The 27,022-nt window shown below is 59.9% G+C and overlaps 2 protein-coding genes across 11 annotated transcripts in view; one reads left to right on the forward strand and one right to left on the reverse strand.

The window, feature by feature from the left end:
• The first annotated feature begins 624 nt into the window (after window positions 1-624).
• Window positions 625-17,629, forward strand: KY (kyphoscoliosis peptidase). 2 transcript variants are annotated; one of them, XM_068165830.1, is made up of 12 exons: window positions 625-969; window positions 2,089-2,151; window positions 3,170-3,232; window positions 5,299-5,373; window positions 5,554-5,595; window positions 6,295-6,345; window positions 8,101-8,183; window positions 8,525-8,633; window positions 10,971-11,088; window positions 12,515-12,703; window positions 13,390-13,580; window positions 15,812-17,629. In XM_068165830.1, exons 1-12 carry the CDS (start codon window positions 837-839, stop codon window positions 16,711-16,713), a joined length of 2,019 nt encoding a protein of 672 aa, XP_068021931.1. In that variant the 5' UTR covers window positions 625-836; the 3' UTR covers window positions 16,714-17,629. The 2 variants fall into 2 exon arrangements, with proteins under 2 accessions (XP_068021931.1, XP_068021933.1); XM_068165832.1 differs by lacking the exon at window positions 5,554-5,595.
• Window positions 17,630-18,505: 876 nt separating this feature from the next.
• Window positions 18,506-27,022, reverse strand: part of CEP63 (centrosomal protein 63) — a 38,147-nt gene continuing 29,630 nt past the window's right edge. For 4 of the 9 annotated variants that reach the window (XM_068165799.1, XM_068165803.1, XM_068165798.1 and 1 more), the window contains 9 exons: window positions 26,522-26,635; window positions 24,735-24,968; window positions 24,333-24,478; window positions 23,478-23,603; window positions 22,792-22,906; window positions 20,861-21,049; window positions 20,284-20,480; window positions 19,408-19,714; window positions 18,506-18,988 (listed from right to left, as the gene is read on the reverse strand). In XM_068165799.1, the coding sequence (XP_068021900.1) occupies window positions 18,833-18,988; window positions 19,408-19,714; window positions 20,284-20,480; window positions 20,861-21,049; window positions 22,792-22,906; window positions 23,478-23,603; window positions 24,333-24,478; window positions 24,735-24,968; window positions 26,522-26,635 (1,584 nt within the window). In that variant the 3' untranslated portion in view covers window positions 18,506-18,832. The remainder of the gene's footprint in view (window positions 18,989-19,407; window positions 19,715-20,283; window positions 20,481-20,860; window positions 21,050-22,791; window positions 22,907-23,477; window positions 23,604-24,332; window positions 24,479-24,734; window positions 24,969-26,521; window positions 26,636-27,022) is intronic. The other 5 variants (XM_068165801.1, XM_068165805.1, XM_068165802.1 and 2 more) reach the window with 5 other exon arrangements.

Genomic DNA, 27,022 nt, shown 5'->3' on the forward strand with positions numbered 1-27,022 from the left:
GTTGCTACCCACACTGTAACTTTTCTTGTGCCCTGTCTTACAGTTTCTAGAAAGCTGGGGGGCTGCACAGCGCTTCCTTTACTGATTAGCAGGCTCCAGCTGCCCCCGGGGGCGCAGCTGGCATGCTGCCGTGGGCACGGGCAGGCTGCTGTGGGCACGGACAGGCTGCCGTGGGCAAGGACACTCTGCCGTGGGCACGGCCAGGCTGCTTTATCTTTGTGTGGGGTCCTTCGGGACAGCCTGGCTCGCACCCTGCGGCTCCCTGCGCTGCTGCCGCTTCGCCTGCCGAGCAGCCCTGCAGAGCCGCAGCCTCCCCGCTGCCCCTAGCCCCCTTCCCTCCGCCGCAGCTGCTGTCCTCCTCCGCCAGCAGCTATTGTTATTATTTATACTCCTAAGCATCCTTAAAGTTTGTGCCGGAGGAGAGGATCAGAGGAGAAAGCCTTTTAAGGATTTCTGCCAGCGCTGGGAAGCAAATCCCCCCCTCCCCCCAGCACAGAGCTGCCGGGGGATTTGAGTGCGGACAAGTGGCTGAAGCCAAAAAGGGCAGCGGAGGGGAGGGGGAGCTGGGGGCACGCTCTGAAACCAGAACCCCTCTGCGGGGCACAGCTCCTTCCTCTGCTTTAGGAAACGGAGCCCTCCTGCCATTTCCCTCCGAAGGTGACTGGTAACCTCTTCATTAGGGTCGGCGTTGGCAGGGCACCGATGGTGCAGCTGGCAGGGCCGGCCGCCGGGGCTGCGGCTGGGCAGGGAGCGCGGCTGTGCTGCCCGGGGGCAAACAGACACCGCGGCTCGCAACGGCGGCTCTGCGGCGGGACCCCTGCCCCGGCCCTGCTCTGATGGGTACCATGGACTTTAAGGCAGATCCCAGTGCAGTATCGATCAATTTGCTGCTCATTGTCCACCCCGAAGAGGCAGCCAGCAAGCAGAAAGGGCCGAGAGAGGGGCAGACGGATGGCAGCCAGAGCCCAGGTAACGTCCAGCTGCCGTCGGTGGGAGGGAGGGGAGGGCTGCAGGTGCGGCGCCGGCTGCCCGGGAGACACCCGGAGAGGTGCACGGGCTGGAGAAGACCTTGAACAGCATCCACTCCAGCCGTCCCCTAACTCTGCCAAGGCTGGGGCTAAACCCTGTCCCTCAGCACCACAGCTCTGCCTCTTGGAAATACCTCCAGGGATGGGGACTCGGCCTGGGCAGCCTGTGCCAGGCTCTGAGAGCCCTTCCAGGGAAGAAGTTTCTTCTGATGTCCAACCTCAACCTCCTCTCATCCTGTCACTTGTCACTGGCTCCAGCCTCCTCGCAGGGAGCTGCAGAGAAGCCACAGCTTTCAAGCAGGGTTTGGGCTTTTGCCCTCCACTCTCTTTCCCCTCTTCCTACTTTGCAGACATGCTGCAAAACCTCAGCCTTCAAACTTCTCCTGTAGGAACCCAAGGTGCCTGCCCTGCTTCACCAGGTTTGCACTTTGCTGTGCCCTGCAGCGGCCCCGAGGTGCCTCCACAGGCTGAGCTGTGCAAGGGCAGCAGGGGCAGAGCTCGGCAGCTGCAGCTGAGCAGCCACTACTACAGCGGAGGGCAGGGGCAGAGCTGTTTTGTTTGAGGTGTGTCTGGGCTTTGTCTCCCAGGGTGACTACCCTGAGCCATTTATAGCTGCAGTTGGGGATAGTCTCCCTGGCCCTTCAAGGGATCTTCCACAAAGCTAAGGCTGTGCTTGCAGCTGTAAGGGGGCTCCCCTTGCAGAGGTGGCAGTAGAGAAAGGAACTCTCCTGCTCTAAAACCTTGGCTAAAGCCTAGGCTTTCAGCCAGCCAGTCCCAGACTAAGGAGGGCAGGCCAAGCTAGCACAGGAGCTCTGCTCACAGCCTCAGCATCCACCCAAAGCAGCTGAGACCTGGACTGTTGCACTTTCCTCCTCCTGGTATTTCATACTCTAGCATCAGGGGCTGCAATGGACGCTGCAGGTGGGACTGGCAGGTGGATCCCAGTGATGTCTGTGTTCAGCTGGAATGTTGTGTGAGAGGCTTTGGGGTGCTCAGCCTCTAGGCAGTGCCAGAACCTCCCTCCAGGCCAGCCTGCCAATCTCAGCTTTATACTTTGTAGGTTTGCAGGATGATGGAAATGGAAACAGCAGCTCACAGTCACCTCAGGGGAGAGACCTCCAAGGTATGTCACTCCTGACTCTAGGGATCAACTAACCACGGCACACACAGCCCATCTGCAAGCTTTTGGCACCCAGCTGTGCCTCTCTGAAACAAGCCAGCCCTTTGTGGGGCTCCAGTGGGGACAGGTGAGGAGCCTTGGGCCCTGTGCCATGGGGAGCATCCCCTCCATGCTCTCCTCTGTGACCTGGATGCACGCTGGTGGCACTGTGAAGTCCAGGCACAGCCACCTGCAGGGGCTTCTCCTGCAAGCCGCCAGGAGGCTTGCTCCTGTTCCAGGTGCACAGAGCTCTCACGTTCCACAGCCAGCTGATGGCAGGGGAAATGCACTTCCCCAAACCGTGCAGAGCTTCCAGAGACTTGCCCAGCACTCACCCAGCTGCAGCAGGGGCTGGGGTGCACAAGAATCCTTCGGGTTTCAGCCTACCTGTCCATGAGTCCTTTCTCCACCTCTCCCCACTCAGAGACTGCTGAGAGCAAGGCAGCTGTGGTTGCTCCAGGAAGGATGTGGCTGCTTGTCCTGAGTGTTCCCCTGCTGGTTCCTGGCTGCTCTGCCCTGAACCAGCTCTGAATGAACATCTGAAGAGCTCACCCCTGGCTGCCAGAGCAAACATCTGAAGAGCTCACCCCTGGCTGCCAGAGCAAATATCTGAAGAGCTCACCCCTGGCTGCCAGAGCAGCTAGCTCCTGAGCAAGGGAATCACAGCATCCTGACCTTGTGTCTAGCAAAGAAAGGCAGGGGCAGAGGCACAGCAAGGCAACAGGTGATGGTACACACAGTGGATCCTGGCTGTACCAGAGAGGAGCTTTGCTTCCTCAGTCCAAGCACCAGCAGCACACACAAGCCACAGCTGCGCTCAGTACTGTGCTGGATAGGAGCCCTGGACCATGGGCAGCTGTGAGCTTCAAAGCTAGAGAAGGGGGTCAGGATTTTGTGTCAGTCCTGACTCACTGCTGAGGGAAGGCTCAGGTTTAATCCCCCTCTGTGCCAGGCACTGAGATGTTTTCCTTTGTGCCACCAGGCCAGCAAGTCTGCAAGGAGCCCTGCAAGCAGCCACAAGCTGTGACTCCATACTCCAGCAAAGGTAAGTGGTGACCCAGGGCACAGTGGTTCTTCAGAGCAGGCCTTCAAGGAGCTCCCACTTCATTTTCTTCCACAACAGAATAACCTCAGCACACCCTAAAAGAGATTTCCAAACCCACACCTTAATTATGTGGTAACCTTGAGCGTGAAGAATTCAGAATGCCAGGGGAGCCTGGAGCCTTTCAGTGTGGAAGCATTGGAGCTCGGTCCTGGAGCAGCTGGGCTCCCACCATCCCCCTGCCCACCAGGACATGGCATCAGGAAGCATGCCAGGAATATACAAAATGAGAGGGCTTGGTAGGGACCTCTGGAGATCAGAGCCCAACCCCCCTGCAAGGCAGGGTGACCTAAAGCAGCTCACACATGAACCTGTCCAAGGGCATTCTGAATGTCCCCAGAGGTGGAGACTCCTGCCAATGACAGAGTTTGACAGCATGCACTGGGCTGGAGGGGACCTTCCAAGGGCATCCTGTCCAACCCCTGCAGCCCCAGGCACAGCTCCAGCTGGAGCAGGCTGCCCAGGGACACAGCCAGGCTGAGCTTGGATGGCTGCAGGGATGGAGCCTGGGCAGCCTGTGCCAGTGTCTCCCCAGCCTCCCTGTGCAGAACTTCCTCCTGGTGTCCAACCTGACCCTGCCCTGCTCCAGTTCCAAACCACTGCCCCTGGTCCTGTCCCCACAGCCCCTTCTGCACAGTCCCTCCCCAGCCTGCCTGCAGCTCCCCTGCAGATACTGAAATGCAGCTCTGAGGCCTCCCTGGAGCCTTCTCTCCTCCAGGCTGAGCAGCCCCAACTCTCCCAGCCTCATCTTGAGAAACAAAAAAGGGACTCCTAAAAATATCAAAACCTGCAGGCACTCAGCCTGTCAGCACAGAGCCATCCCTTTGGCAACCAGCTGCAGCCTTCCTTCCAGCTCAGGGACAAAATCCAGCAGGCACCTCTGCTCCTGGCACCCTGCTCCCTGCCACCCCCCCCACCTCCCCCAGTGCTGGAGCCAGGCTCTGCAGCTCAAAGCCACTTCACACCTCCCCAGGTTCTCTTGCCCTCTGCTCCTGGCCCCTAAAGCACAGCAAACTTGGCTGCACTGGGGAGAAAACTTTGTTCAAGTTTTAAAGCTGTGGAAAGCTTCCTCTCTGATGAGAGTGCAGATTCCTACCTGATTAGCTGGCCCCAAGATCTGGTTCCAGGGGAAGCCCCCAAGTGCCAGGAGGCTCTGGGTATGACTGCAGGAGGCAGCCAGGGCGAGAGGATGGCAGCCCCAAGGTGCATCAACTGCTTGACCTTCAGGCTCCAAAGCAACCTCTGTGATCCCAGCTGGGCAGCCAGCAGCACACTGAGCTCCTCCAGGAAACTTTGGTGGTTGCAGAGCCTCTGAAATGGTTGCCCACAGGGCAACCTCCTTCCACCAGCTCAGCTCAGCTCAGCTCATTCTCCTGAGGTGCTCCTCAAATCTTTCTCCCTGCCCTCCTCTCTATGAACCTTTAAACCCAAGACCCTTGCAGGCTCCCACGTGGGGCTGTGCTGGAGCACCACAGCCTGCAGAGCACAAGTCCTGTGGCACACCTGGTCCACACCAGCTCTGCCAGCCCACTGCCTCTCCCTGGCAATGGCCTCGCCAAGGCTGTCACTGGCACAAGTCAGGGCACTGGCACAGCTCTGAGCCTTTTCCTGCTTGGTTCCAGGAACCAGCAGTGCAAGGAAGAGACTCTCTGCTGGCTGAGCTCCTTCAGGAGCCACAGCTTGTGGTGACAAAGCTCAGCTGCCACTCAGCCCTTGCTGAGGACCTCTGCTCTGTTTCTGAGCTGCTGTCACCTCCTAGGCTATACCAAGCTGCCCTTTGGTCGTGGAGAGTTCCAACTGATGCTGGAGCTGCCCCCAGGCCTTCTGCTGCACACTTGGTCTAAAGGCTCTATTTTTTTTCCCAGAAACCCAAGAACCCTGCTTCCTTTGCACTCAGCAGGGCTGCTGCTGCTGCTTTTGCAATGCCTTGGCAGGCACCCCCTGCCCTTCTGCTCCCCATTCTGCTTCCTTTCCCCTTTCTCAAGGATCCTCTTCACTGTTCCTTGCAGGAACCCAAGTGACAGTGGAGATCCATCCCAAGGACAGCCCTCCACAACTCTTTAAGAAACTCTCCTTTGGAAAAGGTACAGCCTGGGCTTGAAACCCTGGCAGTGTGGGCCAAGATGGGGAGGGGTGAGCTGCCACATCCCTCCCTTTGCAGAAGTAGGGAAGGGAAGAAGCCCAGGAGCTGGAGGAGATGCTGCCGCCCTGGAGCCCAGGCAGGGGTGGGGGTGATGTCCCTAACCATGCTGGGGTTGTTGCAGGTCCCAGGAAGCTGCCCAGCCTGAGCAGTCAGGATGACAAAGGTGAGACACTACTCTGCCACAGCCTGTCCCCAGCCCCTGGCCAGGAGGATGCTCCCGGGCTCCCTCCTCCCTCCAGGGGCTCAAGGCTCTGGAGAGGATGCCACCAGCTCTGCTCACTCTCCCTGCCAGGCAGATGCTGCTGCACTCTGCCCTTGCCTGGGGCTTGGGGTGGAAAATCCTTCAGCTCCTGGGGCAGGGGGAGGTCTCCTCTTCCCCCAGCCCTGGGCTAAGGTGGCTGGTGACAGTCTGGGGGCTGCAGCTCTCCTCAGAAATCCTCCAGCTGCTGCAGAGGTCTCTGCAGGGTTAGCATCTAATGGCTCTGGAGCTCAGTTCTCTCTTCTTCCATGCCTGGGGGGTTTGGCCACATGGTGGGCAGGGGTTAGGTGTCCCCAGCCCTCAGGCTAGAACAAGAGATGCCTGACTGCTGGGGAATGTGGCCCCTGCAGAGCCCCAGCACTCAGGGAGGGCGCTTAGAAGGCTCTGCAGTCCAAGCAGCTTTGCCTAAGCCCTCTTTGCTTGGCACCAAGGTTCCAAAGGGTGTGACACCCATGTCCAAATGCAAGGCAATGGGCAAAGCCAAGCCTCAGTGCCAGCCTTTTCCACCCAGTCCTGCTGCCCAGAATCACTTCTTTGTCTTTTGTTCACTCCTGCCAAGAGCTGCTCACCTCACCCCCGCCTCTGCTCTCCCCGCTTTGCCAGGCTTCCGAACGACCGAGGCTCCGCGGCCACCGGGAGGAAAGGACCTGCATGGTAAGTGCCAGCTGCCCCCTGCCCACGCTGCTGGCATGGTGGGGCACAAGCCAGGGCAGCCCCAGAGAGGAAAGCCTGGAGTCAGCCCTAGAAGCAGGGCTCACCCCGCTGCAAGCCCAGACTGGAGCACAGGGGCAAAGGGTTTAACTGGGAGCCTGGAAAGGCCACAGCTTGAGCACGGGGGGCACTGCTGGGGGCCACAGGACAGGAAAGACATCCCGGGCTGGAAGGTGTCCAGAGAAGGGCAATGAGGCTGGGGGGGGGGGGGGGAATTTGGGGTAGGAGGAGCAGCTGAGGGAACTAGGGGTGTTCAGCCTGGAGAAGAGGAGGCTGAGGGAGACCTCATTGCTCTCTGCAGCTCCCTGAGAGGAGGCTGCAGCCAGCTGGGGGTTACTGTCCTCTCCCGAGTCTCTGGTGAGAGGAGGAGAGGAAATGGCCTGAAATTGTGCCAGGGGAGGCTTAGGTTGGAGATTAGGAGAAACTTCTTCCCTGGAAGGGTTTCTCCAAGCCTGGCACAGACTGCTCAGGGAGGTGTCTGAGTGCCCACCCCTGGAGAGGTTTGAAGGAGGCAGAGCTGTGGTGCTGAGGGCCATGGTCAGCCCCAGCCTTGGCAGAGCTGGAGGGTGGCTGGACTGGATGCTTTTGCAAGTCAGGAAGAGACCTTCTGGCCACCTCCCCAGTGGGATGAGGCTTCCAGGAAAGGGGCCAGAGCTAGTTTGGGGTAGATGCAGGAGGCAGGAGATAAATACAGGTTTCAGGAACACTGCTGCTTCCCAGCTAGCACAGAACCCCCTCAGATCCCCAATGGTTTCTGCTCCCCCTGAGCAGGCTGTGGGGGACACCTTGCTCACTTGGCAAGGCTGACAATGAGCCAGAGCGCAGCCTGGCAAAGCCTCCGCACCCCATGTGCAGCCAGGGCCCTTCCCTGTGTGCCAGCTCCCTGCAGCAGCCTCGGTTTGCCTCTCCCTGCACCCAGCAGTCTCACAGCAGCATTTCCACTTTGTGATCTCCCTTCTTTCCAGCGAGATAACAAAGCCAGAGGCAGCAGAAGAGCCTCCCCAGCCCCGAGTGGCTGTGGCAGGGACAGAGCTCAGTTCTCTCTGAGCAGCCGGGGCAGGGAGCTGTCCCCAACCCCGCTGGGTGCAGCTCCAGCTGCAGCTCTCGGCTGGCTCAGGGCTGGGACCGAGCTGTGCCAGCTCCTCCGGAGGCTGCCTCCGGCGGTACCCGGCCCGTTATTAACCCTTCACTCACAGCACGGAGACGCAAGGCAGAGGGGTAAGGCACAGCAGCTGCAGCTCCACGGACTGCTTCCCATCACCTCCCAGCTGCTGCAGTTCCTGCAGGACCCTTTCCCATGCAGAACTCACCCTCCCAGCACCACTGCTGGAGACATCCAGCTCCTTGCTGGGTTCGTTTTCCAGTCCTGCTCTTGCCAGGGCTTCCAGAGCTCAGATTTTCCCTTCTAACCCCTGCATGATCTCCTGCACCTCCAGCTAATATCCTGGGATTTTCTGTGCTGCTGGACAGGGCCTGGGAGGCACTGCCCAGATTAAACCAGACCAGACAGCACGGCTCCTGCTTTCCAGGCAGCCGGCAGGGACCTTCCCCGACAGCGCTGGTGCCCTCTGCTCCCCGGGCAGCCGCCGAGGGATGCCTCTGCAGGGCAGGCAGGAGCCCTGCAGCGTGCCCCTGCTCCAGGGGGCAGCCAGGAAAAGCTGCCCCCCACCGAGACAATGACAGCTCCTTTCTCCCCAGCATATCCATGGGACAGATCCTCTTTGAAATCCCTGCCAGTGGATCTGCAGCAACTTGAGAAGCTGGATGCCTATGCATTAAAAGTAAGTCTTGCTTTGGCCTCTGTCAGCTCCCCTGCAGGGATGGGCCTGGAAACCTGGCTGCCAGCACCCAGCCCGAGCTGTCAGGGCAAGAGCCTCAAAGGCTCCTAAACAAGTGGGAAGCCACCAGCAACAGAGATCCCACTCCAGGAGGGAAACTCTGACCGGATAAAGCACGCTCAGAGCATGGAGCTTTGTGCCCCTGGAGGCTGGTGAGGCTGGGGCCAGCAGCCTCCTGCTAGAAGGGGTCTCAGTGGCTGTAGAAGAAGGAGGAGGCAGGGAGGAAAGGAGACCTACCCCGGCGACCTCTGCAGCAGCGCTCAGTGCTGCCTCCTCACCAACAGGTGGATGTGAAGAGCAGCGTGGAGGAGCTAGTGAGAGCCCTGCTGAAGCAAGCCCGCAGCGACCTGGAGAAGGTCCGAGCCATCTGGATGTGGATTTGCCACCACATAGGTGGGTCGAGGCCTGCAGGCTGCTGCTGGCACTGCTGGCACCCCTGGCACGCTGCTGTGGCAGTCTCCTGCCTCTCCTGGGGGTGGGAGGGAGGCTTTCTGGCTGTGTTTATCCAGAGATGGGCTCTGAGGCTCTCTCACCATCTCTGCTGGCACAGCCCAGGCCCTGCAGCCCTTCTGTGCATTATTTCATGAACCACAGAGCTGCTTGGCTTGGAAAAGCCTCCTGAGACCATCCAGCCCAACCAGCAACCCAACCCCACGGTGGCCACCAGACCATGGCTCCAGCTGCCATGGCCACAGGCTCTTGACCCCCTCCAGGGATGGGGACTGCACCACCTCCCTGGGCAGCCTCTGCCAGCCCCTGACAACTCTCTGTAAGGACATTTTCCTCATCTCCACTCTAAACCTGGGTGTGAATCTGCCCTTTGTGCCCAAATCATCCAAAGCTGTAAGCCCCAAGCAGCTGAAGCACGGAGCCAGGCTGCCAAGGCTTAGCTGTCACATTCAGAGCCCTGCAGCACCACCACTTCCATCTCCCCCGCTCCCCCACGCAGCCCTCCCCAGCAGCCCCTCCATGCTGGTGCCTTTGCTCTGGGAGGGTCTTGGCACAGTGTAGGTACCACAGGGAGCCCTCAAGCAGCTCTGTTGCCCTCTGGACCTGCTCTGGCCCCTCAGTGTCCTTCTTGGAGTGAGGGCCCCAGAGCTGAACCCAGTGTTTGAGGAGTGGCCTCACCAGTGCCCAGTCCAGGGGGACAATCCCTGCCCTGGTCCAGACCTCTCCCAGCGCTCTGCAGCTTTGCTGGTGGCCCTGGGACAGCCCAGGTGAGGATCAGCAGCTCTCCCCTGCAGCCAGCTGGGAGCAGCTGAGGCTCTCACACAAGAGCAGCAGTTGCAGCACTTGATCCAAGCACAGACACTGCCTGCTGCCAGCTGATTTTCCCCTTCCACAGCATTACAGCAGCTGACACAGCATTGCTCAGGGCTTTGTCAGAAAAATCTATTTCTGTCTTAAGGAAGAGGTTGTGGCCATGAGCAAGGTTGGTCAGTATTGAATTAACCTTCCAGAGCAGTTCCTCAAGCCCCAGCTGAAGCAGCTCTGCTGTGCAGCCCTCCACTCAATGAAGGTTTCCTATCTTCAGCTACCCAGGACTCACCTGCACCACATCCTGCCAGGCACTCCCCACCAGGCTCCTTCCCAGGTGTATTCCACAGCACTTGGTGTAAAGAGCACACAAAGCTCAGAGGGCTCCCTTGGGGGTAACAGGAGCTGGAATCCTTCAGGCTGCTGGAGTTCATGCTGGCAGTGTTTGAAACAGGCAGAGATTTGAGAACCCTTTCAGGCTCTGGCTCAGCTCTGGAGCCCTCACTCCAAGGACACTGAGGAGCTGGAGCAGGGCCAGAGAAGGGCAACAAAGCTGGGGAAGGGTCTGGAGAGCAGGGCTGGGGAGGAGCAGCTGAGGGAGCTGGGGGTGTTCAGCCTGGAGAAGAGGAGGCTGAGAGAGACCTCATTGCTCTCTGCAGCTCCCTGAGAGGAGGCTACACCCTCTCTGCGAGCAAATGATAGGAGAGGAAATGACCTCAGGCTGCAGCAGGGAAGGTTTAGGTTGGAGATTAGAAGAAAATTCTTCACTGAAAGGGTTCTCCAAGCCTGGCCCAGGCTGCCCAGGGGGGTGGCTGAGACCCCAGGCCCTGGAGGTGTTTCTGAGAGGCAGATGTGGTGCTGAGGGCCACAGTTAGCCCCAGCCTTGGGGACTGGACGATCTCTGAGGTCTTCTCCACCCCCAGCAGCTCAGTGGCTGTTTGCAGTGCAGAGCTCCCTGGTCCCTGGCAGCTCTCCAGCTGTGGCTCCCCTGGTGTAGGGCACTCCCTGTGCAGCCTCAGCTCCTCTTCAAAAGCAGAGCTTTCCTCCCATCTGGATTCAACTGCTGGATCTCATCCTTAGCTGAGGACAAGTGGTGAGGAGAGAGGTTTAGACTCGAGGTGAGGAGAAAGTTCTTCACCGAGCGAGTCGTTCATCATTGGAATGTGCTGCCCAGGGAGGTGGTGGAGTCCCCATCCCTGGAGGTGTTCAAGAGGGGATTGGATGTGGCACTTGGTGCCATGGTCTAGTCATGAGGTCTGTGGTGACAGGTTGGACTCGATGATCCTCGAGGTCTCTTCCAACCTTAGTTACACTGTGATACTGTGGGCCTGGTCCCTCTGCCCTCCAGCCACCCAGGGCAGCCCTGCGCAGCACCGTGGCTGCCCTCCCTGCCGGGCACCGTCGGAGCTGAGCCCCAAGCCCAGCTGCTGCCCTGGGCTGTGGCATCAGCTCCTCTCTGTGTTCCCTCCCCAGAATACGACGTCGTGGGCTACCACAACAAGAGCCAGCTGGCCAGCAGGCCCCTGGACGTGCTTCAGGCAGGGAAGGGCACCTGTGAGGGGTACGCAGGGCTCTTCGAGCACATGTGCAGGTAAATGAGGCTCAGCACTCCCGAGGGCAGGGGCAGCTCACAGCCACTGCACCCCCTGCCTTTGCTGGCTGTCTTTGCACTGCCTGATGTGGCCTCAAGCAGGACAAGAAGCTTTAGCTTTCAAACCACACTGTGGAACACCAGCAAGTCCTAGGAAGGTCAATTTTGTTGCTTCCTCTGCTCCTCCACCCCCCTGCCCAGCATCATTTGCATTGTGCCATCTGCTGAGCTCCACTGCATTACCATAATGGCAGCTGAGAGCACTCAGCTAATTCAGTTAGAGGCAGCCAGGGTCCTCCTTTGAGGAGCTGCAAGTGAAGGTTAAAAGCATGGCAAGACTTCCACCAGAGCAGGGTTGTTTCCAGCCTGCTCCCATGCAAGACAGAGGCACTGCCTCAGAAGGAGCTTTCCCCAGACCCTCTGGAGATGTCCTCTCCCCTTCGCTGCAGCACACCCCAGGAGCACTGCGTCACACTTGCTGCTCTGTTTGCTGCACTCACTCTCAAGGTTCATCACCACTGAGGCCACTGCCCAAGGAAACCCTCAAGCAGCACAGTGAGGATGAGGAGAAAATTCCTGACAGTGAGGGTGGGGAGACACTGGAACAGGCTGTGGCTGCCCCCTCCCTGGAGGTGTTCAAGGCCAGGTTGGATGGGGCCTTGAGCAACCTGGTCTAAGGGGAAGCCCATGGCAGGGGGTTGGAACTGGATGGTCTTCAAGATCCCTTCCAGCCCAAACCATTCTATGACTCCATGAATGTCAACTCTCCCAGCAGCATGCAGCAGTTTGGCTTAAGGCAGTAGGTGAATGCAAGGAAGGTGCCTGGCAGGTCTGGGACCAGCCTCATGCAGAACTCTGGACCCAACCACTCAGTGGCACAGCGCTGGAAGGGACTTCCTAACTCCAGAGAGCAATGGTGGACTCCAAGAGCAAGGCTTGGAAGGTGTTCTCCCAGGGAGCACCTCCTCAGCTGTCACAGATCACAGATTGCATTGGGCTGGAAGGGAGCCTCCAAGGGCATCCTGTCCAACCCCTGCAGCCCCAGGCACAGCTCCAGCTGGAGCAGGCTGCCCAGGGACACAGCCAGGCTGAGCTTGGATGGCTGCAGGGATGGAGCCTCAGCCCCCTCCCTGGGCAGCCTGTGCCAGTGTCTCCCCAGCCTCCCTGTGCAGAACTTCCTCCTGGGGTCCAACCTAACTCTGCCCTGCTCCAGTTCCAAGCCATGGCTCTAGGCACACTCAGACACTGAACTCCCTTAGCTCCCCTGGCACTCAGCTACAAGAAGGCCACTGAGGAGCTGATGGAGCTGATCCACCTGACCCCAAGACTGATGCTCTGCAGAGCTTGCTCCTCTGTGCCCTCTCAGCAGGGTGTGCTGAGAGGTGTTCCACACAAGTCCCTGCTGCATCTCATTGTTTGCTTCCAGTCTTGCAGGCATCCAGTGCATGAAGCTGTTTGGCTACTCCAAGGGGAATGGGTACAAGACAGGGCAGACCTTCACAGGGGACTCTGACCATGCCTGGAACGCTGTCTACCTGGATGGGAGGTGGCATCTGCTTGACAGCACCTGGGGCAGTGGCTCTGTGGATGATTCTTTCACCAAGTTCACCTTCAGGTAAAAACCTTTCCCCTGGACAGCACCAAGGCAGAAGGACAGCTGAGGGGTTTGGCACACTAGTGACAAATTTGATGTCCCACAGCAAGATCTGGGGCCCTGAGCAAGGTCTCTGTGCTGCTTCCTGGAGGGGTGAGCAGCAGGCTGCACAGCTCCTGAAGCTATCACATCTTCAGCTCATGCAGTGCTGGGTGGCACCTGAGTCCTGTCTTCTAGCTGCCTGGCTGAGGAAGCCTCCACACCTCCAGGCAACAGGCAGTGCCTACCTCCTTCCTCAGGAGCCCAAGGCTGCAGGGGGAGATTCAATACCCTGGTGGTATCCAAAAGCTCTCCACGTGTCTCCCAGGAAGGTAACTGAGGCCCCATCCTTGGAGATACTCAAGGTCAAGCTCAGTAAGGCTCTGAGCACCCTGCCCTAGTGGAGGATGTCCCTGCTGACTGCAGGGGGGCTGGACTGGGTGACCTTTGGAGGCCCCTTCCAACCCAACCCATTCTGTGAGTCTGTGATCCTGCTAGCCCTGGAAGAGCAAAGCTCTAGTTCCTTGTCTGCCAGGAGCACTTCAACCTCCACCTCAGTTTCCCAGCAGCCCAAACCACTCCAACTTCCTCCTGCTGAAGGCAGCACTCCACAGTCATGGGAAGGATGAACCATTGGCCACCACTCACTGTGCTCTCATCCCTCCCAGGTACAATGAGTTCTACTTCCTGACCCACCCAGCCCTGTTCATCAACAATCACTTCCCAGACAACAGCAACTGGCAGCTTCTGAAGCCAGCCCTGACCCTGAAGGACTTTGAGAACAACCTTCTGCACAACAGCAACTTCTACACCTTGGGCCTGCTGGCTGCACACCCCCAGACAGCTGTCATCCAAACAGGTACCACCCTGCACCCCCAGACAGCTGGCCCCCAAACAGCTACCACCCTGCACCCCCAGACAGCTGTCATCCAAACAGCTACCACCCTGCACCCCCAGACAGCTGGCCCCCAAACAGCTACCACCCTGCACCCCCAGACAGCTGGCCCCCAAACAGCTACCACCCTGCACCCCCAGACAGCTGTCATCCAAACAGCTACCACCCTGCACCCCCAGACAGCTGGCCCCCAAACAGCTACCACCCTGCACCCCCAGACAGCTGGCCCCCAAACAGCGACTACCCTGCACCCAAACAGCTACCACCCTGCACCCCCAGACAGCTGTCATCCAAAGAGCTACCCTCCTGCACCCCCCAACAGCTGGCACCCAAACAGCTACCACCCTGCACCCCCAGACAGCTAGCACCCAAACAGCTACCACCCTGCACCCTCAGACAGCTGGCACCCAAACAGCTACCACCCTGCACCCCCAGACAGCTGTAATCCAAACAGCTACCACCCTGCATCCCCCAACAGCTGGCACCCAAACAGCTACCACCCTGCACCCCCAGACAGCTGGCACCCAAACAGCTACCACCCTGCACCCCCAGACAGCTGTCATCCAAACAGCTACCACCCTGCACCCCCCGACAGCTGTCATCCAAACAGGTACCCCTCTGTGACTCGCCTTCCTCAGAGGCTAAACGAGCTGCAGGGATTTAAGTGAGCAGCTAATTTGTGAGGCCATTGACACAGAGTTCAACTGAACCGCAGCAATGTTTCAGGGCTCGATGTTTCCTCGGAGCTGTTTGGGAACAGGCTCCCAGGGAGGTCGATTATCTACCTCCTGTGTCCTGCGGGGTCCTGCACTTTTCTCTCAAGCTCCTTGGACCAGCTAGTGGCCTAGCAATCAACTCTAATCACACCTAATTAAGCCCTTCTGGAGCAGAGAGGCTGATGCCACCTTCAGTTCCCTTTCACACAGCCCTGCTGCAGGCCTAGAGCTCCAGCTCAGTGTTATCAGAGCAGGGCAAATGTCCCTCCCCAGCACCAAGGCCTCTCTCCACTTCAGCCCTTTTGAGGGACACGGCCAGCAGCTGGCCAGCTGTGGCCTCCCAGCTGCAGCTCTTGACCTCCCTGCTGGAGCAGCAGCAGCTTCTGGGACAGCTCAGCATCCCCAGGGCAGGCTCTGTACACAGGCAGAGGGGCTGCAAGGCTGCACGCAGGCAGAGGGGCTGCAAGTCTGCACACAGGCGGAGGGGCTGCAGCCGGCTGCACGCAGGCAGAGGGGCTGCAAGGCTGCACGCAGGCGGAGGGGCTGCAGCTGGCTGCACACTGGCGGAGGGGCTGCAAGGGTGCATGCAGGCAGAGGGGCTGCAGCTGGCTGTACACTGGTGGAGGGGCTGCAAGGGTGCATGCTGGCGGAGGGGCTGCAGCTGGCTGCACGCTGGTGGAGGGGCCGCAAGGGTGCATGCTGGCGGAGGGGCTGCAGCTGGCTGCACGCTGGTGGAGGGGCTGCAAGGGTGCATGCTGGCGGAGGGGCTGCAGCTGGCTGCACGCTGGCGGAGGGGCTGCAGTTGGCTGTACGCTGGCGGAGGGGCTGCAAGGGTGCATGCTGGCGGAGGGGCTGCAGCTGGCTGCATGCTGGCGGAGGGGCTGCAAGGGTGCATGCTGGCGGAGGGGCTGCAGCTGGCTGTACGCTAGCGGAGGGGCTGCAAGGGTGCACGCTGGCGGAGGGGCTGCAGTTGGCTGTATGCTGGCGGAGGGGCTGCAAGGGTGCACGCTGGCGGAGGGGCTGCAGCTGGCTGCACACTGGTGGAGGGGCTGCAGCTGGCTGTATGCTGGCGGAGGGGCTGCAGCTGGCTGCACACTGGTGGAGGGGCTGCAGCTGGCTGCACGCTGGCGGAGGGGCTGCAAGGGTGCATGCTGGCGGAGGGGCTGCAGCTGGCTGCACACTGGTGGAGGGGCTGCAAGGGTGCACGCTGGCGGAGGGGCTGCAAGGGTGCATGCTGGCGGAGGGGCTGCAGCTGGCTGCATGCTGGCGGAGGGGCTGCAAGGGTGCATGCTGGCGGAGGGGCTGCAGCTGGCTGCACGCTGGCGGAGGGGCTGCAAGGGTGCACGCTGGCGGAGGGGCTGCAGCTGGCTGCACGCTGGTGGAGGGGCTGCAGCCAGCTGCACGTTGGCGGAGGGGCTGCAAGGGTGCACACTGGCAGAGAGGCTGCAGCCGGCTGTAGCTTCTGTTCCGTGTCCACAGTCAATGGCAAGGCCTCGGTGTCGGTGGACTGCCGCCCAGCCATGCTCTTCACCTTCAAGCTGCGGGGCACGGCCCAGCAGGGGCTGCTGACCCTGAAGAGGCAGGGCATGCAGCTGGACATCTACCCGCAGAAGACAGGCAGCCACAAGCTGCAGATCTTCGCCAAGCCCTCCAGGGGCTCGGGAGACGTCTACCAGTGCGTGCTGGAGTACCTGGTGGAGTGCCGGTCGGTGGACGCGGCGCTGCGGCTGCCGCGGGAGCTGCCGCAGCCCGTGGGCCCCAGCTGGCTGTCGGAGCGCCGGGGCTTCCTGCGGCCCTCGCACCCCGGCCCCGTGGTGCACACTAACGACGGGCGCTGCTCGCTCACCTTCACGCTGGGCAGGGACGTGCTGGTGCTGGCGTCGCTGCAGGGCGAGGGGGGCAGCCTGCCCGAGGAGCTGGGCATGCAGCACGTCATGGCGGTGCGGCGCGGCGCGCAGCTGGAGCTGAAGGTGCAGCTGCCCCGCGCCGGCAGCTTCGTCCTCAAGCTCTACGCCAAGAAGAAGTCGGAGCCCGGCAACTACGACTACGTCTTCAACTACCTGCTGAGCTGCCTGAACGCCGAGGTGCGGTGGCCGGCGTTCCCCCTCAGCTACAGCAAGTGGGGGCAGGACTACGAGGTGCTGGAGCCGCTGGCCGGGGTGCTGCCGGCCGCCCGCAACGTGCGCTTCAGGCTGCGCATGCAGGGCGTGGCCAAGGTGCTGGTGCAGGCCGAGGGCAGCTACCCCCTCACCCACAACAGAGGCTACTGGGAGGGCAGCTGCAGCACGGCGGGCTGCAGCGAGGTGTTCGTGATGGTGCACGAGAACGCCAACCACAGCTTCTACTCGCACGTCCTCAAGTACCAGGTGGAGAGCCAGTAGCGCCCCCTGCCGCCTCTGCCCTGCGGGAGCCCCCCTGCCCCCTGCCAGCCCCCCCGCGGCAGCTGCCTCCTGCCAGCCTCCTGCAAGGCCACCAGCCCCCAGCAGCAAACCCTGTCGGCAAGAGAGCTGCGGTGCAAGAAGTGAGCACAGACCCTACCCAAACAGCTGGCAGAGAGCAGGCAGCTGCCTGGCCAGGGTCCTTCATGGCCACCGCTGACTGCTGGGCTGCAGGCTGTGGACCACAGGAAAAACCTTGTACTGGTGCTCCAAGGAGAAGGTGCTGGGGCAGGATGAGAAGAGCACTCCGGCTCCCAGCAGCAGCACTGGACATGAGGGACCCCAGAAGCTGTAAAGTGACTTTGTCCTGAGCCAGGCTGAGGACACACGGCCAGGGGCCAGGCGTGGGGAAGGAGACGCAGGGTGAAGCTCTCTGGCACACTGCCTTGTCTTACACCCCCCAGTGCCACCTCGAGGGGACTTCACACTGACAACAAAGCCACTTTCACCTCCTCTGTCAGTGTTTGAAGGGCAAACCCTTTGCTCCTCCTGCAGCCCTGACCCTGCAGTCACCTCTCACGCAGGGAGGAGTTCCCCAAACCCAACTGCAGGAACTGGGAGAATGAAGCTCTCCAGGCTCCCTCCACTCTCCAGCTCACCTATGCAATACTGCAGCTGGGTTAGGTGAACAGCAGGCTGGGTGCTGGCCTGCTTGGCCTCCACACAAAATGCTTTGGTGCTGTACTCCTGGAAAACCCCAAGGTGCAGGGGCAAAGGTGGCTCCCAGCCACTGCCACCCAAGCACAGGCCCCAGGAGCAACCTTTTGTACGGTTAGAAACGGTTCAGCTGTCCACCAGTGTGACAGTCAGTGTGACCCCAGAGCTGTGATGTTTGAGCTTGAATTGACAATAAACCTGGTCTGGATTTGCAGTTGCTTTCATTTCCCAGCCCACAGGGATGGCCTCTGTCCACACACAACACCTGGGCTCTTTCCCTTAGGCCCCTGCCAGCGGAGGGGTGGCACAGTGACACAACAGCAGAGAGCTGCCCAGCCACAGCAGGCTCCCTGCCTCCAGCCACAGGGGCTGCAAAAGGCCTCTAAGCTCAGCCAGAACCACCATTCCCTAACTCTGCCACAGCTGGGGCTCAACCATGGCCCTCAGTACCACAGCTCTGCCTCTCTGAAACACTTCCAGGGTGGGGACTCAGCCACCTCCCTGGGCAGCCTGTGCCAGGGGAATGCACAGAGGGCTTACAGACCTCACACTTCAAAGATGCAGACCCAAACAGGCCAGGCTGGATGAGGCCTTGGGCAGCCCAGTCTTGTTGAGAGGTGTCCCTGCTGACTTCCCAGCTCAGGCTCTGCTCAGTGCTGCCACTGCCTGCAGCTCAGGGCAGCTTCCCCCCGCCAGGGGCTGCTGCCAGCAGAGATTGCTCCACGTACTCAGTTAGCACCAGGGGCACTGCCACACCTTGTGTGCTGCACTGGGGTGCAGAGGAGAAGGCTGCAGCTGCAGGGCAGGTGACCCTAAGCTGACAGGCAAGGGACTGCATCCTATGGTACAAAGCTGAGGGAGCACCAGGCTCAAGGCTCTGCTTCCCTGGCCAGTGTCCAAGGAGCACCCTGCGCATCTTCCTGCTTCTGATCCTGATCTGTGTGTTCTGAACCCATTCTGGGGCTCTCAAAGAGAGTTCTGCTGCTTGAACACAGCTGCTCTGGGTGGGGAAGGAGGACAAAGGTTGATCAAAATCCCCAAGAGGAGCCACAGGAAAGTTCCTCTGTACATCTGCATGGACAGGAGAGGAGGGGTTCCCATTCTGGTTTATTTCAGGGCTTTCACAGCTGTAAAATATACTAAAAAAGTTCCTTTGCATTAAAATTAGCACAAAGAGAGACCTCTGAGGCAGCCTTCTGACCTACAGCAAGCTGCCTCAGGTGCTTGTGGTGCAAGAGCCTCCATCAGATGCAACACATCAGAGAGGAGTTTGCTTTCCTCCTGCCAGCAGGGCAGCAGCAGGGCAGCAGCAGGGCACCCATCCCCCTGATGCAGCTCCAAAGGCAGCTGGCTCCTAGGCACCTTCCCAGGCCCAGCCTGGCCCCAGCAAGCTGAGCAGGCAGCATCACTGCGGCCTGAACTGCCTCACAATCTCCTCGCTGGCTTTCTTCAGCTCCTCAATGTGACTCTCCAGGCACTTGGTGATGCTCTGGGATCTCAGCTCCTCCTCCTCCAGGTACCTGGCAGCTATTGCTCCCAGGGAAGCTCTAGGCAGGGGGCTCTAGAAGCAAACAGAGAGATGAGAGAGCTGCTTTCAGTGCAAGTGCCAGGCTTTTCTCTCAGCTAGCAGGAGAGGCCTTCAGTTCAGGGAGCTGACTGCTGCAGCAGTCCAGAGGGGTCCCTGCAGCACAGGGAGGTGGTGCAGCAGCAGCCTGCAGCCACCCAGAACCTCTGTGCTGGAACACTGAGCACCTGACACCCCCTCATCACAGCCTCTGCTGCAGACCCAAGCCGGAAGCTGAGGCAGTACCCCGGAGGGGACACCGAGGCACAGCTCCAGCAGAGAACCAGGAGCTGCTGTTTCTGCTCCCTGTGGAGCATCTGTTGCATGCTTCCAGAATCACACAGGGAACCACCTGCCAGATGGGAGCTCAACCACAGCCTCAGCTGCCCAGTGGCAGCTTCTGCACGGCTGCTTACCAGGGGCACAGATGCTCTCTGATGCTGTGAGCTGGGCTGCACAGCTGCTCCCTCTGCAGAATCCTTCTTCCCCTCCAGCACATGGAGCACAGAATCCGTTCCCAGCAAGGTGCCCACAGCAGGTGGCTCTCTGCAATCCCTCCTGCTGCTCTGGGACTGGAGCTCACCCACCTCAGGGGTCACACTTCTCATCTCAGCAGCTTCCCACTCCTGGGCCCCCCCTTGCTGGTGCTGACCATTCTCCTCAGGCTTGTGATGTGCTCTCTCTGCTTGCTGCTCCTGTTCGTGCTGGGGGTCCTGAGCTGTCCTGGAAAGCAGGTTGGAAACCCCCATGAGAGAAAGTGGGAGCCCCACCCCTGGGGGAGGGTTTGCCTCTCAGCAGCTGAGCTTTAGCAAACTCTCAGAGCTAACAACACACAGGGCACTGGCAGCCCTGCCAAGCCAAACTGCCTCTTGCCCCCACAGGGCTCCAAGTGGGCATCCAGTCTCCAGGAGACACCAGGAGCTAGAGGGCTGCCTGCCGCAGTACTGCAGAAGAGAGGAGCACAGCAGGCTGGCCCAGAGCTGAGCCCTGCACCACAGACAGCTCATCCTACTTCTGAAGGCAAGGACAAGAGCAGAGCCCTGCACCTGGGGAGGCACAACCCCAGGCACCAGTACAGGCCAGGGATCATCCTGCTGGAAGGCAGCTCCATGGAGAAGGACCTTGGAGTGCTGCTGGGCAGCAAGTTCCCCATGGGCCAGCAATGTGCCCTTGTGTCCAAGAGGGCCAAGGGCAGCCTGGGGAGCAGTAAGCAAAGTGTGGCAAGCAGGGCTGGGGAGGGTCTCCTGCCCCTCTGAGACCACAGCTGCAATGCTGTGTCCAGCAGCACTCACCTGCACTGCCCATCCCTGGCCTCATCTTGCATCTGCTGAGCAGGGCCCTGGGCTTCATCCTGGCAGACTTGCTGAGTGAGTTCCAGCTTTGCCCTGGCCTCTGCCAGCTCCTTCTGCAGCTGCTGGTTCTCAGACTTCAGTCGATTCAGTTCAGCAGCAGAGTCTCCACTGAGTGCTCTGAGGGTGACTTCTCTTCCCTAGGGACACAGGAGGGATGGAGTTGAAAGTCCTGATTTGCAAGACCTTGGCACAGGCTGCCCAGGGAGGTGGTGGAGCCCCCACTCCTGCAGGAGTGCAGGAACCCTGTGCCATGGCACTTGGGGCCATGAGTTAGTGGCCATGGTGGGGGTAGGCTGTTGGCTGGACTGGATAAGCTCAGGGCTCTCTCCCAAGCCAGACAATCCTGTGGCTCTAAGCAGGACAAACTCAGATCCAATTAGAAGATTTCACTGAAAGGGTCTCAAAGTCTTTGGTCAAGGGCTGAAGAGAGAAGGAAACTACTGAGAGAGCTCCAAACCAGGAGGCTATTCCAAGCCTTCAGATCCCTTCTCGAGGCAGCAGCAGAGGCCTTCCTCACCCTGTGCTCCACTGCTCTCCTCTCTGCTTGCTCAGCTCTCAGCTGCTCGAGGGCTGGCCTGGAGCCGCTGGCAGCAGCGATGCTGAGGTCTCGCCGGTGCAGCTCCTCTGTCAGCCTGCAGAGTTCCCTCCTCATCCCTTCCAGCTCACTCTTGTGGATCTGTTCAGCTCGAGAGAGCTGCTCCTTCAGCTGCAGAGAGACAGGCACACACCTCCCACCAGTTCTGCAGAGGTGTCACAGCGCAACAGCCACAGAACCGTGCAGGACAAGGGGAGAGCTGGAGAACAGTCAAGAAAGCCAAGCAGGCACAGAGGAGGTTGAAAACCCTCCTCAGCCCAAGCCCTCCCCGCTCCAGAAGCTGCCACCTGGGACACAAGTGACATGCTCTGGAGTGCTCAAGAAGCCCTACCTGCTGCCATCAGCCTCCTGAGCTCCCCACTGCCCTCCGTGACCACCAGCAGCAGCAGTGCCGGGCAGCACAGCCACCCTCAGAGCAGAACCCTGCAGCCTGCCCTGTGCCTTCCCCAGCCAGACTTGCCCTCTGTGCACTTGTCCTGAGCCCTCAGAACTGGCACTGGCTTGCAGCAATTCCAGCTCCCTGTGGCAGAGCTCCAGCAGCTGGCTGTGCAGAGGGTAAAAATACCTCTTTGTCCTCCCAGCTCCTCTCTGCTCTGCCAGCAGCCGGTGCCGAGCGCCAGTCCCTGCTCGGTGAGAGCAGAGCCAGTGCCCGGCCCCTGGCCACATCCAGCCTTGCCTTTATTTTTAGTATCTCCATTCTCATTGATCTCTTTTCCAGTTTGCTAAGCCCTGGACCATTCAGCTGCTCCCTGGACTGAAAGCCCAGAGGCCTCCATCCCTTTGGCCACCCCCGTGCCCGCCTCAGCCGGGCTGCCTGGGGAGCTGGCAGAGCTGCAGCGCCCACCACGCCCTGCAGGCACACCCAGGGATCTACTCAGTGACACAGCAGCAGCACAGCCTGGCACCACCTCTTCCCCCCTGCCCCACTCCATTAGCCAGGAACGTTCAGCACCCTCAGCTGCAGGATTTGGCTGAGCATTACAAGCACTTTAGCAAAGGGAAGCAGCTGATCTCTGCCCAGCCATGTAAATGCTGCACATATAGTGATTTATCTCTGTGTCACCTCAGTGCCTCCCAAGTATATAAACCAGAAGCAACCATAATCAATCTCTCTTTCCTCCCCAGCAGCCTGCAGCAGGTTCATTTGCTGTGTGGCTGTTTGAATGTGTAACCAGCCAGGCATCCCTGGCAAGAGCTGCTCCCCTCTGCACTCACAACAGAGGAAGAAAGATCTGCACACCACTGAGCTCTGTCACTCCACTCCAATAAGGCTTCTGCTGTAAGCAGGCTCCAGTGGAAGCTTTCACACCAGCTGATCCAGACCATCACTCAAAGTCAAGGCTTTTGGAGGGCTGCCTCCCCTGGCTGCACACAGCACCAGGCTGTGCTCCTCGTGGCAGCTGAGCTGCTCCACTTCCTCCAGCCTGGGCTCCACGTGCAGGCTCTGAGCTGCAAGCAGCCTCCTCCCTCACAGGGGGCTCTGGACAGAGGTACTACAGCCAGCCCCCCTGCCTCCCTCTCCCCTGTGCTGCTGGCAGGCTGCACCAGGCTCAAGCTCAGGATTCCAGACCTCCAGCACCAACTCAAGGATCCCCACTCTACAGAGAATTGCTGTGTGGTGTGGGCTAGGCCTAAGAGATGCTCAGAGCAAACCACACAGCCACAGACAGAGAGCTGCAAACCTCTGCTCTCCTCCTTCCTCCTTAGCCAGGTCTGGCCTTACCCTTCAGCACATCCCTGCCCCCACAGGGCTCCTGGCCTTTGCTCCCACCTGGAGCTCTGCTGCCTGTGCCCAGGATGCAGGGCTGGCCCCACAGAGCTCTTTGCCCTCTGCAGGGACACAGCAAGCTTACCTTTCTGAGCTCTGCCTTCGCCTGGGCACGCTGCTCCTGCAGGGCCTGCAGCTCCTGGGTGCTGCCATCCAGCTCTTCACTCAGCTCTGCACACCTTGCAGTGGAAGACAGCAGGCTGGGGGCAAATGTACAATACAGATTACAACACCCCCAGCAGAAGGACCTGGCCAGAGAAGCCTTCATCTTCCAAGCACTCTGCTGTGTCTGTCAGAGCAGAAAGCAGACTCCTAAGCTAGGAGTTCCTCACCAATCCTTTGCTTTTGTTTCCCCAGGTCACTGCCAGGAAGCTCCAGCAGGTGACAGCTGCTCCTGGGCTCTTTCCTAATGTACTAAGATGACAAAGTTCCCAAGCAAACCACAAACTCTCAGAGGAAGACTTTGTTTCTAGCTCTTAGTCTGCAGGAAGGTTCAGGTCTGGTTCTCACCAGGTGACCAACAAAGACTCCTGAACCTGTTAGGAATGAAGGGGCTGAGACCAAGCAAGCCAAGCACTGCAGACTCCCAGCGTGTGCAGTGAGCAGCAGCCACCCAGCAGCACCTCACTGTGAAACTGCCAACACAGACATTGGATTTCTGGAGCCCTGTGGCTCTTCAGCCAGGGTGTCTCTGGCTGAATGCAGCAGATCAGCTACCACAGCACCACCCAAGCTGCCCTGCACAGCCCAGACAAGCAGGCAGTTGCCTACCTGCTCTCCAGATGGATCAGCTCTGACTGCAGGTGCTGCTCCTTCTCCTGGGCAGCAGCCAGCTGCTCCAGCACTCTCTGCAGCCCTGGCTTGGACAACTGCTCCTGCAGGCGCTCCTCCAAGGCCCTGAGCAGCAACAGCAACTGTCAGTCTCAGCAGGGAGCCTCTGTGTCACCAACACAGGGGAAACCACCAGCACCTCGCTGGAACTCTCTGGGAAACATCCACAATCCCACGGGAGGTGACACCTGTGCCACTGTGAGCAAGCAAAGCTCCCAGCTGGATGAGTGAGTGCCCCCTGGTGCAGTTCTGGCTGGCCACCCCCTACCCCTGCCCTGCTGCCAGCTCTCTGGAGCCAGGCAGCCTCCCTGCCCCTAGCAGTCACCCAGCTGCAAGCAGCAGTGAGGCTGGCAGGGAGCACACAGCAACAGCTCTGGACATGGACAGCAGAACCCTGCAGCTCCTGCCCGTGGCCAGTGCAGAAGGGGAGGGCCAGGATGACTTTGTCCCACATGCAGCTCCCTTACCAAGCCCCCACCTGCCAGCACCAGATTGAGAGAGCTCTCAGCTACACCAACAGGCAGCTTCTCAACCCTGAGAGGCCTCCTGCACTGGGAATGAGCAGGGGTGAAACACCCCAGACCTCCAGGAAGGCAGCTGAGCAGAGAGCTGATCCCCTCCACACTGCTCCCCACCAGCTGGCTCCAGATGCAGGGCAGCTGGGAAGTGCTGGGAGGAGGCAGAGCCCTGGAGTGAAGCACTCTGCACAGCAGCCAGCAGTCTGAGCACACTCCCAGCACCCTCGGTGGGAGACCTGGGGATGCAGAGCTGGACTGAGGAGCACAGGGAGGCTACCTGATGAGGAGCTCCTTGGTGTGAAGAGTTTCAGTCACCCTGGCCAGCTCTTTCTGCAGCTGCTCCTGGTGCAGCTTGGAGCTCTCAATGAAGTCTTCTTGAGACTGCAGGGTGGCTCTGAGTTCCATCTTCTCCTCCTCCAGCACCTGCATGGGAGGGGAGAAGTGACGGGTGCCAGATGGACCACATCAGTTTGCTAGAAGGTGAGGAGATGCTGATCAGAATTTGGAGTGACCCTTGGAAACACTGCAGAGCCCCACAGGGGTGCAAAACCAGCTCTGAGGTCCACCAGGAGCTTCCCAAAGGCTGCAGGGTGAGAGGGGAGCTGGAGGGTGAAGAGAGCCTTCCTCATCCTCTCAAGCACTGCTTTGTGTTCCACGTCCTCACGGTTCCTCCACTGACCTCTAACATTTTCTTGGATTGCCTTAATTCCTCTTGAACTCTCTGCTGATCTTCCAGGACCATCTGATTGCTCTCAGTCAGGTCATCCACTCTCATGTTCAGCCTCTCCACCTCCAGCTCGTTGGCACAGATGGCATCGTTGGCCCTCTCCAGCCTGCCGGTTAAGTGCTGGATGTGTGAGCAGCTGGCCAGCTCCACCGACTCCAGGGCCTGCTTCCCACTGGCCAGCTGGGTCTAGGAGCAAGGGCTGCATTTAGGCTACATGGCAGGGGACAGCTGGAGCACAACACCCCCCAGCAACCCTGTGCAAGGAGGCAGGGCCTGCAGGCAGCCATGGCACCTGCCAGAGAAGCAGGGAGGGACCTGTGCCAGGGTCACAGGGTGGGCACAGCCTCCAAGGCAAACAGAACAAAACAGGAGAGGGCTGCCAAAGGGCTTCCAACAGAAACTGGGAAGAGAGGAGCTCAGACCGCCCCAGCTGCCCAGGTGTGACCTAGGAACAAAGCTGCCTCCTGTGTTTTGCTCTAAGGCCAGACCAGGAGAAGCAGCAGGGTGCAAGGTTTGCAAACCAGAGTCACAGGCTGGAGGGGCTGGAAGGGACCCCCAGAGGTCACCCAGCCCAAGCCCCTGCCAGAGCAGGGCACACAGAACACATCCAGGGGGTGCTGGAAAGGCTCCAGAGCAGACTCCACAACCTCCCTGGGCAGCCTGCTCCAGGCTCCAGCAGCCTCACACCAAAGAAGTTTCTCCTCATGCTGAGGTGGCACCTCCTGGGCTCCAGCTTGTCCCTCTTGGTCCTTGTCCTGTCCCTGGGCACCACCAACCAGAGCCTGACCCCTTCCTCCTGACCCCCAGCCCTCAGCTGTTGATAGGCATTGATCAGATCCCTCTCAGCCTTCTCCTCTCCACACTAACCAGCCCCAGCTCCTGTTTCAGTGCTGCACAGTAAGGAGAGCTCCTGTGTGCCCCTGCCTGGCAGCCTGCACTCCAAGGACACATCTGCTGTCAGACAATGGAGCTGTCAGTGACACAGGGACAGCAGCCAGACCTTCTGCTCACTGCCTCTCTGCATTTGGAGATGTACCAGTGCCAGCCTCTCACAGAGCCCTGTCAGAGCCACCTTCAAGGCTGTCATCACAAACTTCCTCCTTGCAGGAGCTTCCACTCAAGAGCAACTCAGGAGCCCATTAAGTGTGAAGCCCTCAGCAAGAGCTTCTTATCAGTGTCTGCTGTGATTGTGTCACTGTGACTGCACAGCTGTGCTCCATGTCACCTCCTCCTGCTCTGCTGCAGCTCCACCACCGACCTGAGACCCCTCAGGGAGGGCTGAGACACATCAACCCCACCTCTGCCTGCCATTAAGAGCCTTTAAGTAATGGGAACAACAGAAAGGAGAGGGGCTGACAGCTGCTGTGACTGCAGTACCCTGCAGCAGTATCCATGGCAGAGGAAGCTGCTTCCCACCCCATCCCCTGAGCTGCACCTACCAGGAGCAGGTTCAGCTGCTGGCAGCTCTGCACAGGCAGCAGGAGCCAGCAGCTAGCTCAATGTCACCTGCTGGGCTCTCTGCCTCCCCCTGCTACCTTCTCTGCTCATTGGAGGGGTGTCAGGAGAGCTGCACCAGGTTTGTCCAACCCCTGCTGCCAGACCCCAGAGCTCTTTGCCACGCTGCCCTCCCCAAGGAAAGCCTCACTGCAGCGGGGCAGGAAGAGGCCATTCAGTGGCCTCTGCCCCCTCCCTCCTGCTGCTACAGACAAAGCACAGATTTCAGCGCAGATTAACCCTACCTGAATGAGCTCAGACTGCTCAGCCAGGGCCTTCCTCTGTGCCTCCAGGGACGCCAGCTGCTGCTGGTAGAGCCGGCGCTGCTCCTCCCAGCCCAGGGCCCTCTGACGGAACTCCTGCAGGGGCAGCAGGGAGGGCTGGGAGCGCTGCGGCCTTGCAGCTGACAAGGAGGCCTCCTTCCAGCCCACAGCCACCTTTGCTTTGTCTCTCCAGCAGCTCCTCCACAGCAGGGAAACCATTAGGCAGCCACTTGCTGCAGCAGCTCAGCAGTGCAGAGCCCTGGCGCCCTGCGCCTGCCCCAGCTGCCCCCTCCCAGGCAACCTCAGGGTCAGCTGCGGCTGCTGGCTGGTGCTGAGCTGCCAGAGCTGCAGCAGCTCACTCTGCCTCCAGCTGCCACAACAGGCTGCTCCTGACAGCACCACGGTGACAGGAATGAACCACAGCATCACAGCCTGGCAGGGGCTGGAAGGGACCCCCAGAGATCACCCAGCCCAGTCCCCTGC

Source organism: Melanerpes formicivorus, unplaced genomic scaffold (genome assembly GCF_026170545.1).
Source record: "Melanerpes formicivorus ecotype bairdi unplaced genomic scaffold, bMelFor1.0.p_v2 SCAF_93, whole genome shotgun sequence".
NCBI lineage: Eukaryota > Metazoa > Chordata > Aves > Piciformes > Picidae > Melanerpes > Melanerpes formicivorus.

Bases quoted from the DNA above. Each gene is read 5' to 3' on its own strand.
- KY (XM_068165830.1), top strand. From the start codon at position 837: ATGGGTACCATGGACTTTAAGGCAGATCCCAGTGCAGTATCGATCAAT. The intron at 5,374-5,553 runs GTACAGCCTGGG...GGGTTGTTGCAG, and splicing joins GAAACTCTCCTTTGGAAAAG to GTCCCAGGAAGCTGCCCAGC. The intron at 8,184-8,524 runs GTAAGTCTTGCT...CCTCACCAACAG, and splicing joins TGGATGCCTATGCATTAAAA to GTGGATGTGAAGAGCAGCGT.